Source organism: Bidens hawaiensis, unplaced genomic scaffold (genome assembly GCF_021521415.1).
Source record: "Bidens hawaiensis isolate Kalapana, Puna unplaced genomic scaffold, B.hawaiensis_p1.1 tig00019071_1, whole genome shotgun sequence".
Classification (NCBI taxonomy): domain Eukaryota; kingdom Viridiplantae; phylum Streptophyta; class Magnoliopsida; order Asterales; family Asteraceae; genus Bidens; species Bidens hawaiensis.
In genome coordinates this window covers 332351-346627 of record NW_027492892.1, presented here as the reverse complement: position 1 = coordinate 346627, position 14277 = coordinate 332351, and the positions used below count along the sequence as shown (strand labels likewise).

General features: G+C 39.5%; 1 protein-coding gene across 1 annotated transcript; it reads right to left on the bottom strand.

Annotated features, from left to right (window-relative positions):
- Positions 1–6025: 6025 nt before the first annotated feature.
- On the bottom strand, positions 6026–13425 carry LOC143557595 (N-terminal acetyltransferase A complex auxiliary subunit NAA15-like). The gene is made up of 26 exons (XM_077046635.1): positions 13372–13425; positions 12278–12356; positions 12093–12175; positions 11843–11992; positions 11559–11674; positions 11347–11452; positions 11127–11198; positions 10936–11051; positions 10714–10846; positions 10566–10643; positions 10436–10489; positions 10285–10355; positions 10151–10205; positions 9980–10075; positions 9310–9438; positions 9128–9210; positions 8812–9042; positions 8546–8678; positions 8231–8338; positions 8010–8141; positions 7805–7861; positions 7580–7677; positions 7437–7495; positions 7245–7356; positions 6416–6513; positions 6026–6330 (listed from the first exon to the last, which is right to left on the bottom strand). The coding sequence occupies exons 1-26, from the start codon at positions 13420–13422 to the stop codon at positions 6143–6145; spliced, it is 2688 nt and encodes an 895-aa protein (XP_076902750.1). The 5' UTR covers positions 13423–13425; the 3' UTR covers positions 6026–6142.
- Positions 13426–14277: the final 852 nt, after the last annotated feature.

Sequence of the window (14277 nt, the reverse complement as noted above, 5' to 3'; positions counted from 1 at the left end):
TCGCGTATCGCTGCAACAGGTGGTCTTCACGCAGGATTCCTTGTAAGGGGTCTGGCGCGTGGAGCTGCGCAGACAACCTTAGGCGGGAAGGAACAAAGGACAAGCAAAGAGTTAGAAGAAAAAGAGGGAAACAAGGCGTAAGGGCGGGACGGCGACAAGAGGGAAAAGAAGGCGGAAAGAGAGAAGGAAAGGGACGGGACGGCGGAAGAAAGAGAGAGAGAGACGGGAAGGAAAATATATATATTATTATTAAAAGTAAAATATAAGTATTAATAAATATTAAATCATAAAAGAAAGAGATCGGGTCAGAGAAACGGGTACCTGGGTCGGGTCGGATCGGGCAGATGTCACAGCCTTCTCCTTCTCCGCAGCAGCTGCGGCCAACTTTTGGTTCTCCTCCCGAAGAGCCCGCGCTTGAGATACTTCCTTGGCGCGAGCTGCTTTTAACTTGTCGTTTTCACGACAAAGCAGCTCGACGCGCGGCTGCATCCGGGCCTGGAGAACCCGAAGCTCATTGGTTAGCCTACCCTCCTGGTAGCTAGCCATGGCTTCCCCCAACGCACCATGGGGAGCAGCGTGGCGAGCCCATTCCACACACTCCACAGGGGTACGAAGGGTTGTTCCTCGGCGTATGTTCCATCGCGGAACATACACTTCATTGGAATCTGACACAGCAAAAAACAAAAAAACAGTTAGGAAAAAGATGATAAAAAATATATAAGTAAAAAAGGGCCAAAGGACCCCTACGCACCTGTAGGGTCTATAACAGGCCGATAGCCGCCGAACCCATCACCTGAACCCAAAGGAAACCCATCCAAAAGGTCAGGCAGATGGTAAGGTGGCAAAGATTGGCGAGTACTCCCATGCGTACCTGATGGGCCGGCCGTCGGTGCCGGTGCCGGGGGCATGGTGGCAGCCGCCGCAGTCGCTGCCCGCAGAATCCGCAGCAATCGTAACCGCCGGCTCGGTGAAAGATGCTGTAAAAATCGCACTTACCACCGGCGGTGACGTCATCTCGGCTGGAACAGTCGGCTCAAGGGACTGAGCAACTGATCCAGCGGAAACAGGCGCAGGCGCCTGGGTCGTCGCCTCAGGTAGGCTGACCGAGCCTACCGTCATCGGCGGAGAGGTACTCCTCTGCGCTCCACCCTGGAATGCGTCAACATCCACGCCTGCACAAGAAGATAAGTGTTAAATGATATTAAGCTATGAAGATAAAAGCTAAAGGAAGTTGTACTTACGGGTTTTCTTGAGCCTGAACGTACGGACGGGCGGGGACGAGCCCGATGGAGCCGGTCTCTTGATGCCGGTCACCGTCGTCGTCGTTGGTTCTCCGGAGGTAACAGTAGTAGCCTCCGGAACAGTGGTCTTCTCACCACCGGGGTTCCCCGCCACCTCTTCATTATCTGACTCGGTGTCAGATAGGAGCACTGGATCGGCTGTGGAGGCCGCCTTCTCCTTCCCTTTCCCGCCGGCAGCCCTCTTCTTCCACACCAGCGGAGGACCATCTGCGGATTCCTCAGAAGAAGACAGGATGTCAGGAATTCCAGCAGCGGGTACAGCATTGAGGGGTGGAGGAGAGAATAACACCTTACCTGGCCGCCGTTGGCTCAGGATCTCGTGGCCCAGCGGGTAGACCTCCACAAACCGATCCGCCGTTTGCTCCAGGATGGGCAACTCGTTCTCGTCTAGAGCACGAGTGCCCACCCGCAGGGGACCGTCAGCTTCCCGCGGGTACAGGAGCGACTCCAAATCGTTCCCCTCTGAAAGAAAAGAAACGGTTAGAAGACAAACTCATATCAGCAAGAAAGACAAGACATACCATAAGGAATAGAGTTCAAACCGTATTCGAGAAGGATGGGAAACCGGGACGCATCCTTCCATACCCGGCTCATCCCCAGCATCACCATCCCGGACTCCGCAAACCGGTAAACCGGAGATTGGACCCGGGATATCTTCGCGAACCATTCCGCCTCCTGGTAGCTGGAAGCGTGAAGGCTCGGAAGCGCTTGTCCCTTCTTAAACTTCATGGCAATAGGGATGGCGCGGGCAGAAATGTAGAAGAACTCCCGCTTCCACGATCGGAGACTGCGCTCGGTCACGCAGATCTTCAAACCCTTAATACGGGTCGTCAGGGTGTACCACCCCTGGATGCACCTCCAAGTATAGAAGGTCATCAGGCGGTCCACATAGGGCTCAATACCCAGAATCCGGCACACCCACTCGAAGTGCCGGATCTTGGCAATCGCCATCGGATGCACCTCGGTCAGGTGCACACCGTGCCTCTCCAAGACACGGTACATAAACTTTGTCAATGGGAACCTAAGGTTCCCATAAACAAAGAATGCAGCATATACCCCGATCTTGCCACTGGGGGCATCGTACACAGTCTGGTGGGGTTCAGGAAACTCAGGCTCAAGAGACTCAAGCATGAATTTCCTGACGACATACTGGTACTGATCGACAGGTAGAGCACACTGGCACTCGCCAGCAGTACTCCTATCGTCGGCTATAGCTTCAGCATCATGGGAAGACATTTTGCAGAAAGAAGAAAGCGATTTCGGGAAAATGCTTGCCTGAAAAGGGGAGTATTTGCCGGAAATCGCTAAGAAGAAGAGAGGTGAAAGTGTGGATTACAAAGAACCCTCTCCCCCTTTATATAGTAATCGCAATTAATGCGGTGAATTTAATGCGGAGGAGAGAGAAATCGAAGGTGCAATGAAACTATGACACGTGGCAAAAAGCAAGCTGGAAACAGCTGTTGAAAGGACGTGTGCCAGTAATTTCGCGGCCACGCGCCCAAAAATCGGGCCCACGCGCCTGAAAAAGCGTCTGGAATGACCATATAATGTCACGTCACCATAACTTCCTGCACGTCCTGACACAGTCAGAAGAAACCGTCGCACGACGTTTCAGAGGTTTGGACTGTTCCTATCTTTCCACCAACCTTTCGAATTTCAAAATTCAAAATTTAAAAATATTAAAAAGTAAGCGGGAAAATACCCCTTACCTTGGCAAACAAGTAACCGTAAGACGGATGCGGGTACAGTGTAAAGGCAAAACCCTTCACATACCTAGCACCCGCAGGGAATTGAAGCCAAGTAAAACCTTGGCAAACAAGTAACCGTAAGACGGATGCGGGTACAGTGTAAAGGCAAAACCCTTCACATACCTAGCACCCGCAGGGAATTGAAGCCAACTTTGGCGAACAAGTAACCGTAAGACGGATGCGGGTACAGTGTAAAGGCAAAGCCCTTCACATACCTAGCACCCGCAGGGAATTGAAGCCAAATATTCCTCGGCAACCAACTATAAGAAGGGTGCGGGTACAGTGTAAAGGCAAAACCCTTCACATACCTAGCACCCGCAGGGAATTGACGCCAGGAATACCTTGGAAGTAAAGTAACCGTAAAACGAGCGCTGGTACAGTGTTAAGGCAAAACCCTTCACATACCTAGCGCTCCGCTGGGAATTGAAACCAAGAAGGATCTTCTGGGCAATGCTTGCGGAAACGGAAATAACATCCCCGCATAGCGGGAACGTCGAGAACTACGTTGTTTGAAGCTCCAGAATGGAATTGGTGGTTTTAACATAATTGATCACTATGTTCAAAACTACCAAAACCTCATGGAGAGTCCACAAAAGTGGGACTCAACGCTCCTGACTTACGAGGAGGTTACAGACCTACCCGCATCATACCCAAAGACCAAGCAGGAAACTCGGGAATTTCTGCAAGTGACAAGGACTTCCGCGGGAGGAATCCCCATGGAAAACCTTAAAAAACCCTTTTCGAAACCCTTTGCTTAAGTCCAAAAGTTCACCTCACTTTATTAAACACGCATGAGAAGAACATTGGACTGGGGGGACTTGAAGAGGTAGGTCCCAGCAGAGCCCAGTTGGACCCGCAAGACTCACCTTAAACAGGGACGTCTGCGCAGAAACCAACTGGATCCGCAGGACCAACCATGCTCAGAGACGTGACGTCCTTACGCGCAGTACGCAAGCTGTTCCTGCAGGAAATGCCTCCCAATGGTGAAGGACTCCGCCTGTCCCCGCAGCCTCGGATACAAGCCATTAGGGAAGGCCACCCGCGCAGCAAGGCTACACGCACAAGGCACTTAGCTCTCGATCATTCAGTGTCACCTGAAGGAATGAGCAAACCCGGGAACAATCCCGCACAAGGGCGGGAGGGGGAATACTCCCGCCCAAATAAGCCAGTCCGTACGATACGGGAAGATCTTCTATACTGTACCTGACGAGGTATGGGCAAAAGATCTGACTAAAGATACGACAGCTTATTGACAACAGTATGGCGAGCAGCATGCTCCTGCACTGTATGTCACTATTAGCCGCTGCCTACTCACCAACTCCTGTCATACCACGTGCGTAGCCGGCAGTTGGTGGAAAAGGAATAGTACACAGCAGGTCTGGTCACTATCAGCCGCTACCTACCCACCAACTACCAGCAGGGCACGTGCGTAGGCTACTGTTGGTGGAACAGGAACACTGTTGCAGCCGGCCATACCTCCTTGAAAACCTACCTTCGGCTATAAATACCACAAATGGTATGACCATCTCATCTTATCATATCTTATCACATTATCATTATCATCATATCTTATATCATATTATACCTGATATCTGCTCTAGCAATCTCTTAATATACTTTTATATTTAAAGAGCAATCTAGTCTGATTCTCACGCCGGAGGGTGGTCACAAGGAGGAACCCCCCCCCCCCCCCTTCTCAGTGACGAGCTCACGGTGTCTGTTTTGCAGGTTATCAGAAGAACCATCTTCCAAGGGTCTAACCCCTCGTGGGAAACATCTATCTAACCCCCAGGTTACCAGTAATCTGCCCGGGGTCCGGTTAGTGTTTCTTCAGCAGACTTAAAAAATTAAGAACTAGCCGAGCTTGAAATTAGAGATGGTGCTTTAGAGAAACTAAAACAAACGACCCAATATATAACTTAGAGTAATCCTAAATCTAATCAAACAAAAACACAATTAAATAACTAAAAGGGCAGTCACTTTTACCCGAAACCCAACCCGTATCCGAACCCGAACCGAAGTAATTCGGGTTGGTTCTCGGGTTTGATTTATAAGTTTCGGGTCAACCCGAAAAACCCGAATAAACTTTTAATTTTGAAATTAGATATATTTTTCAGTATAAAAGGCTTAGTCTTATTCACTAAAGTTATCAGAATCTGAGCCTAATCGACTCTTGTCATTCCAACTATTATGGATCGATTGTTTACTGTTAATTTCTGTTTTCCGTTTATTACTAGTAGCAGCCGATCGAACAACCAAATCACGTCTGATTGAAGACGATTATGGTTCAAGTTAGTTTTACTCTTCTTTTGAATTGTTTTATGATTTTATCAAGTTATGTTGGTTTATTATTTGATTATTTACGTTACAAACAAAGAAGAATATGTTTTAATTTTAGCATTGATGTTTTTTAAATTTTTTTTGTTTTTTTAATTTTCTAGGATCCTTGAAACCCGATTAACCCAACCCAAAAAAACCCGAACCCTAAAAACCCGTGAGAGATGTGGGTTGGGTTTCGGGTTAGATTTAAAACTTTGAAACCCGAAGAACCCGACCTGAAAAACCCAAAACCCGAAAAACAAACCCGAAGAACACCCCTGACTAAAAACAAAACAAGATAAACCTGAATTGATGAAAACCTGTACGCATTGTAACCTGGGCATCACACAAACATAACCACACAGCGCTAGCCAAATCATATATGTAATGCCCGCATCATAATATCAAAGGCTAAAATCGCTTATCGTAATATTTAAAAGTCAAAAATTTTGCAATCAAGTATAGCAATTATACAACATAAATTTGAAAAGGGAAAAAAAAGACAAACCAAAAATAGCAGTACAACATACTCTCAAGATTCTCGACCACATTCAAAAGAGAGACGGTTCGCGAGTATTTCTCTAATCTTAAGAATATCATGTTCATGACTCAATTGGATTATACACATTTTTTAAGGAATTTTGATCCCACGAACGAAAGAAAACGGCTTTAAGGTTGAAAAAATAGTTTTTTTTTTTCATGGGATCTAGAAACTTATCCTACAACCGCGACATGGTTTAATCCTATAAAATCTGATAAAAATTCGGTTTTTTCTTAGATGGCTAGATTTTTCATGGCATCCAGCTTTTCTACTTTACCATTTGATGGAATGGATTCAATATTCCCATTTTCAGCATTTTCAGGTACTTGTTGGGAAGCTTTGTTTGCTGTTACAGTAGAGCAGAGGCTGCCTTCAAAGTAGGTCGAGTATGGAAATTCTACTGAACATCGGTTTTTCCATCCTAAAAAAAGAAAAAGAATATATAAAAAAATATATATTAGATATGGAATTGCCAGGTGGTTTATAAAAAAAAGAGTAAAACTTACTTAGTGCAGCATCTTGATCATTAAAAGTAGCAACAAGAGTTTTATGAACTGAAACACAGTCTTTCAGCTTGCTTTCTTTCACAGATCCAAGCAGTCCACTAATAATAAAGTGAAACAACAGACTTTTAGACACACAAGAAAATCTCATTTTTATTTGGATTCTTGAAAAATATAACTTTTACTAGGGGTGTTAACCGTGTTGGGTTGGCGGGTTGAATCATCAAAAACTTGAATGATCCAAGCCACTCATGAGCTACTCAAGATCAGCTAAAAGCTCAACTAGGAATCGAGCCAAGCTTCAACGAGCTGGAGTCTGGCTCAGCTCAATTTATAAACAAGGTTAAATGGGCTTGTTATTTATAAAATTCATTTTTAAATAATAAATACAATTCGAGTTGAGCTCAAGCTTTAGAACTAGGGCTCTAAACGAGCTCGAGCTCGAGCTCTCTTAAGTTAATCAAATGAGTTTGAGCTTAGGCTTGCTAAGTTAGCCTTGGCCTGGCTTGTTTACACCACAAACCCAAACACATTTAGCAGGAGCACGGCCTATTTAATCCATTTGAACAAATGAGTCAAACCAGTTGTCAGGTTTTAAACATATTGTGAACAAGTTGATGGGTCGATTTGTTTACTTAGAGCATGTTAAACAAGTAAACCCAAACACAATTGGTTCAACTACACAGGTTAAACAAGTAAACAAGAACACGATCAGTCTAATTTCACAGGTTAGACAGGTCAACCTGAACACAGCCCGTTTATGACAGCCCAAAACCTAACTCTGTGTCGTGTTTCTAGTCGTATCTAGAAAACTGCCACCGGTAAATTTTACCTTGAAACAGTGTTCTGAGGAGATTCTTCAATCAATTTGATTGCTTCTGCCTTCTTGTTTGGTTCTAAACAATAGATCATCTCGGCTGCTGCTGCTCTGTGCATCAAAGAATCTGCAAAATTACCAGCACGGTATATTTTAAAGGTTTTCAAAGTATGCACGTGCGATAACTAATCTAGAAACAAAAATGACCTTTATGTTGCTCGAGGAAAACAGTATTTGCCTCCATCAAAGATTTATCATGCAGCTGACTACAACAAAAGAATAAAAAAATTCAATAGAAAACAACTTATACAAATAGAAGATCATGCACTGGAAATTAAATAGATAGTAACCTGAAAGTCGGGCGTTCGGCTTCTAATACGCCTGAAATGAGTGTTTCAGCATCAGTTGTAGGAGCTGACCTTGATGCCACTTTATGGAAGAATCTTATCTGTGAAACCAAAAATTATATTAAAACTGAGATATGAAGAATAAAATATAAAACTGAATATATTGTTTACACGTGTGGTTATCAGTTATCACATGGTTACGATTCAAGTTATATAATTATGGCATACCAAGCAGCGATGAGTGTCTGGATTTTCAGCATCTATTTGTACCATGTGCTTCAAAGCCTTGATAAAACAGAAAAGCAGTCAAAGGGTTGCAGAACATAAGAAAAATAAAATTTCTAATCAAAACTGGGTACATAATTCAACAATAAGATGGGTTGAATAATACTAAAATTAATATTAAAAGTTTTTTCATTAAAAATAAAATTACCTGCAAGGCAAGCAATATCTTTTCTTTTCTCATATTAATTTCAAAAGACAGTAAATGAGTCTCCAGGTAATCAGATGAATGCTTCTGAAGTAGTTTTAGGTACTTTCCAGCTTCCACTAAAGGATCTTCAATCTAAGTGAAAAAAAATATTGAATTCAAATGTGTATCGCTGATATACATATTTATACAAACATGTGTGTGTATAAAGATGAGTAGAAAACCTGCAATAACTTCTCTCCATGGGGATCTGGATCAACTGCTTTGACGTTTCGTTTCCCATTCTTGGAAGCGCCATTGGCATTAGCTTCTTCACTCTTTACTTCTGCTTCCTGAGAGAACATTAAAATAAATATGCCTAACAGGTTAACCAGGTAATATAAAAGAAGAATTAGCATAAAAGAAAGTATGTCAGGTATAATTTCTTATCATTTTTATTTAAAAAAATCGTGTTAAAATATTCAACTTTATAATTGTATTTTGCTACATATAGTGAAAACCTAAATCTGTTAGAAAGAAACCAAATAATTAGAATATACCTTTTTCGCCCGTGCTTCAGCCTTCCTCTGTTTTTGCCTCAATTTCTTCTTCTGGGAGGCAGGCAATTTTGCCAGCTCATCATCTTCTTCGGTTGATGATTTTGGTGGAGTATCATAAAGCTTGATATAGCATCTGCATCACCCAATGAAGCACAAAAATAATCAAATAACAATACCATTCGTCAAACTGATGACATGATAGCTAACATTGCCTGTAACTTTGACTAAGTCAACGTTTTTTTCAAACAAGGCCACATAAGACTCACCTTATAGCACCAGCAGCTGCCTTGCGAAAGTAAGCATGAGCATGAAGCCGGTCTTGAAACCTCAACATATCAATATACGCACGCAAAGTCATTTTTCTTAAACAATAAGAATGGAAATCAAATTGATCTTCAGTTATATCTGCATAATGTTTCTCAACCAGCAAAAACTTTTTCAACGCTCGTCCAAGTTCAGCCTGCCGGAAATAACTTTCACCAGAAGCAAGTTCATACCTTCAAAAGAAAATAAATCCAGTAAAATATTCATATATTTTTGCTAATAAATATCTTTGATAGCAAGTTTGTAACAAACACTAACCACATGCACTGCATGTCATGCAGGTTATTATGTTGTTCACCGTCTTTTGTGAACAGCACCGCTGTCTTTTCCGCAAGTGTAACCTAACAAAATTTATTAAAAAGAATAAAAGAAAACTTAGTTAAAAAATTGTGTAAATTTGGTAAAGGAAATAATAACATAACATATTTGTAAATATTGACCTGATCGGCTTGCAGCATTCTTTTAACACATTGACTATTTACATAACGATCTGCAAGATCCATGCATCTAGCTTCATCTGCTAATGTGGCTGCTGCTGTAAAGTCCCCAGCATGTTTGAGTATCTTGCTCTGCAAGAAAAAAGATGGCACTCCATCAGACATTAGTCTCCAATCAAATATATTTACATTCATTCAATTAATCAAAACTCAAAAAGGGGTCACAGGACTCGAATTTGAAAAGTGGATGCAAAGGAATACTTTTAAGAGTGATAATTTTATTTTCTTTTAAATTCTGAATGTCAAACAATTTAACTTCTTTTTTCTTTCTTAGATCCCTTACAATATGCACTAGTTATATTCATTTTCCTTCTGATTATTATATAATTATATTCATCAAATTGAGAATCAATTCACAACATTCTTCAAATGATTCAGTATTAAAATCGTCATCAAGAAATAAATATACAAATTTATAAGATTATTTAAAGATTCATATTGCTAAAATATTTACAAAAAAATATTAGCTTTTAAAAAAACAGCAGGTGATAGGCTATAGTTTTCTGTAAAAAGAAAAAGAAAAAACACTATCCTGCTAATAAGATTATCTATGATTCTACAGTAACAAGGTATAAAAAAGAAAGAAAAAAAAAACAAGTATAGCAAAGCAGACCTTGACAGAGTATAAATCAATAACAGTTGGAGTATGTTGCATAGCTTCCTCAATTTTAGCAAGAGCCACATCATACTGACCCCGTCTGTCATAATGCTGCATAAGCACAACAACGTAAGAATAATATACAGTTTTATTCAAATCCAAACAGACTATAAAACAAGAACAAACCTGAGCTAAATAAAACAAGGTCCACAGAAGCGTTGAAGGTGGCTCCTTTTCTGATCTGCACATAACACAAAAAACAAATTAGTACAAATTTGACATGTGATGATAAAATAAGTGAAGTTCATGAATCATTGTACCTTCCAGGGTATTCACCTGTTTTTTTAAGTGAATCCTCAAATCCAAGAACCAACTTTTCAAGAAAATCAGCCTATAAAAGGTCAAAAATATGTCAAAATAAGTCAAAACAATGCAAATGGATGGACCCTTCAATAAGGTGCTTCCACAAACCTTGCCAGCATGATCATAAAGAGGAGAAAGATCCGAGAACAGTGACGGGACCCCCTACACTTACCATTAACAAAGTATAAGTTTGCAACCAAAATAAATGTTCCAAAGAGAAATGAACACCAATGAATACCTTTGTTAAAAGAGGCCTGATATATTTATCAGCTGCATCTTGAAACTTAACACCGTCCAGAAAATCTAGCGGGATCCTCTAAAAAATAATGTTGTGATGTTAATATAATAATCTCATTCAAACATTTAAAAATAAAAAAATTAATCACCTTAACAGCAGAAGACCACGTGTATTGTTCAGCAAGAGATTGATACAAAGCATCCAACTTGTCTATTTCGTCAGAGGAATATTGGCCAGTCTCTGAATGCAGTCCAACACACTTCTGTAATCTTTCATAGTACCTAAACAAAAAATTCAAACATCAATTATTATTGTATTTTGTTACAGTAACGGTTTTACAAAGTATCCTCAACACTCTGTTTTTGTGTACCTGTAGTTGTCAGGGTTCGTAGTAAGTAATACCCTATACAACTTTTCAGCTTCTTCAAGACAATTAAGTTTCATAAGAAGAGAAGCCTCTTCTTCCTTGTAGGACAATTTATCAACCTGTTTTAATAACCAGAATGTGTTATAAATTACAAAATGAAGCCAATATACAAAGAAATTATGAGGTTAACTTACAATCTTTAACTCTTTTTTGCGCAACTCCTTAAGGGCTTTCTCAAGGAAGCCACACTCCTCCAATAAAGATACCTGAATGGAAGATTTTGTAAATAAGTTCTTAAAAAAAAGTTTTAGAAAATACATTTTATGTTAACATGTGCGAATGTGTGATGGTTTCGACACTCACAACAAAAAGATTTAATTTTTTGATAGGATTATTACCTAGCACAACTATTACCTTGTATAACAGCATTTCACCGTGCTCGCAACGTTCACCTTCTGGAGGATAGTCATCTTCAAGAGTTCCTTCATATGCTTCCAAGATATCAATTGCTTTTGATGCACTTGTAAAAGAATAACAGCATTTAAAGAACTTATAGGTGATGGAAAGGTAACAAAGAAACCATTTTGATTAAGTTGATTTGAAAATGACAAAAGACAACAACTCACTTCGAATTTAGATGTTGAGAAACCGCAAAACCAATCCAGTTCATCCGATGATTAGGTTTCAAAGTCAGCAATCGTTGTCTAGTTTCAACAAAACCTGTCAAGTCACGCATTTGTGCCTATACCCCGGATGGAAAAAAGAAACATTAGCTACCCAAAACAAAAATGACAAATGCAATGTCATGAAAATAATTTAAGAGGCCCGTTTGTCTACGTGTAAGATCAGATGTAACACAGTTATTTAATTTGATTCTCACATATAATTGAACCCTGGCATTTCAATATACCTGTAACAGAGATAGATCCCTAAGTATTTCAATGTTGTCAGGGTCTATCCTCAGAGCATTCCTGTAGCATTTTATTGCCTCCCTGTATTCTCGATCTGATCGGTAGAGAAGTCCATAAACGTGCCAACAAACATGGCTTTTGAGGTCATTCTACAATTAAAAAAAGTGGATTTAATACGTGACAATGTACTGATATACAGAGTAAGTTCAAATAAGTATACTTTAATGAATGATTTGAAAGTTAACGAACCTTCAATCCTAGCCGTACAAGCTCATATGCTTCTTGCTTACGGTCCATGCAGTTCAATGTTAATCCCTTCATCGAGAGAGTTTCTAGTACCAAGGAATGTTAGGAAGATGAGAAAATTATATATTCTACACATCAAAGTTATAACTTATAAGAAAGTTGCATTAGATAATAAACTCTTCACAAACCTCCATGATTCGGGAACTTCTTCAATATAGTATCTGCAGCCTTAAGACCCTTTTTATACTGTTTTGTCTCATATGATTTCTGCCAAAAAGACAATCAAAGGAACATGTTTCATTTTCTCAACAAACAACTCAATAGTCAATACTCAATACAAATGATATAGTTCTGGTTTCAAGAGTATTGCAGCAGCAGCAGCATCAAAACAATGCAATACAATATATAATAGTTTGCAGTTAACCCTTGTGATTCAGTTAAAGATTATCAAGAAAAAATATAGAAAGATATTAGCACCAACTGAAAATGCAGGAGCCTGTCATTAAGCATGAGTTAAGTTTCAAGATTAAAGTGTATGAAAACAAATGTGGTTTTATATCAAAGAAATCATCAAAAAGAAAAGAACTTTGTTGATTGCAAAACTTAAAAAGTAACAAGGGGACAGAAATAGAACTTAAATACGATTTTCATTGGTCAAGACTCGAGAGAAATAAAGGATGGTTTTATTTCAGGCTTTTTTTATAAATTTAAAAAAAAAATCTTTCTAATAAGTCTAGAAGTTAATGATGAAAAGCTAGCTCTTACAATTGAGAAAAGACACGGTCATTCTCTATTAAAGTTGTTTTCAATTTCAATGAAAACAATTTATTAGTAAAGTTTAGAAGGTTATATTATAGATCTAAAATGAAGTTTTTTGATCGAGAAAGAGTCCATATTTTATAGACCATGAGACATGAACATTCCAAGGTTTACTACTGCTGCTATAACCAATGTTTAACTAACTTAGAAACCTTAGAAGAAGCTTTAAAACATGCACTTTCATCAAAAGAGCTGCAAGTGACATTCACATAAGCCTAATATTAAAATTGCCTACAGGTCTTTCAATGCGATAAACTAATAAAATGCATTATTATTATTATTATTATTATTATTAATAAAAGCAACATGCTGCCACTATTGAGTCAAAACTAGATGTATTAATACGTGAATTGAACCGATATGATTTGCAATAGCAAGTAACAATTCAAACTGGATAGAACAGAGGATGAGCTAGGGTTTTATAAATAAATAATTAAGGACGAATTGATGATTAAAGTCTTACGACGATGAGCTTGAAGAGATTGGCTTCTTTAGGAGGAAGTGAACCGCCCATTGTTTCAATCCTAATGTGTTGCAGAGAGTGAAAGTAACAAAGTGCAGGATGGATGGATGGATGGATGGGGTTTTGAGGGTTTATTGTTATGAAGGAGATGATGATGATGAGTGGTGGCGTTTATCTTCTGCAACCCTACTTTTACTTTTGTTGCCCCAGTTAAATATGAGGGGCTGTTTTGTAATTTCTCTTACTTATTAAAATTCCTTAAAAGTTATTATTAAATGTGATTGGAATTTTACTTTGTTTTTTGTTTATAGGAAACTTGCTTTTCATCACACTCTCACATTCACACTTTAGAGTATTGTAACGACTTATTATTTTAGAATGTTTTTTCAGCACACGTGAAGGAGAAAGATAAAGATTGACGTGATGAAAAAAAGATGTTTGTGAGGAAAAAAGATGTTTGTGAGGGAGGAGAGAAGAGATGGAATATTGAAAGATTCCTAGATAGATTTTGTTTTGTTTTTCCATTCATCTGATGTTTTCTCGATTTATAGTTTCGATCTTATGCGACATTAGTTAATTTGCATTGATTCATCCCACGTCATGTCATCAACTACGTTCACTAGTTTAGGACATCATATGCCTTCATCACCATGCTGATCTCACACTCTCACATCTCTACGACTCTGCCATCGTTATATGATACTTTTCATGAGTAACGTCTATATATAAACTTTGATTTCTTCTAGTGATTGTCGATTGTTACTTATTTAGTTAATTTCTTTGCCTTTCACATCTCTAAATATATCGTTCGTCAGTATTTTAACACCCTAATTCTTTTTACACTTTCAAAACTAAACTGGACCATGTCAAAAGTATAAGTATAGGTACTCGATATACAACTCTACC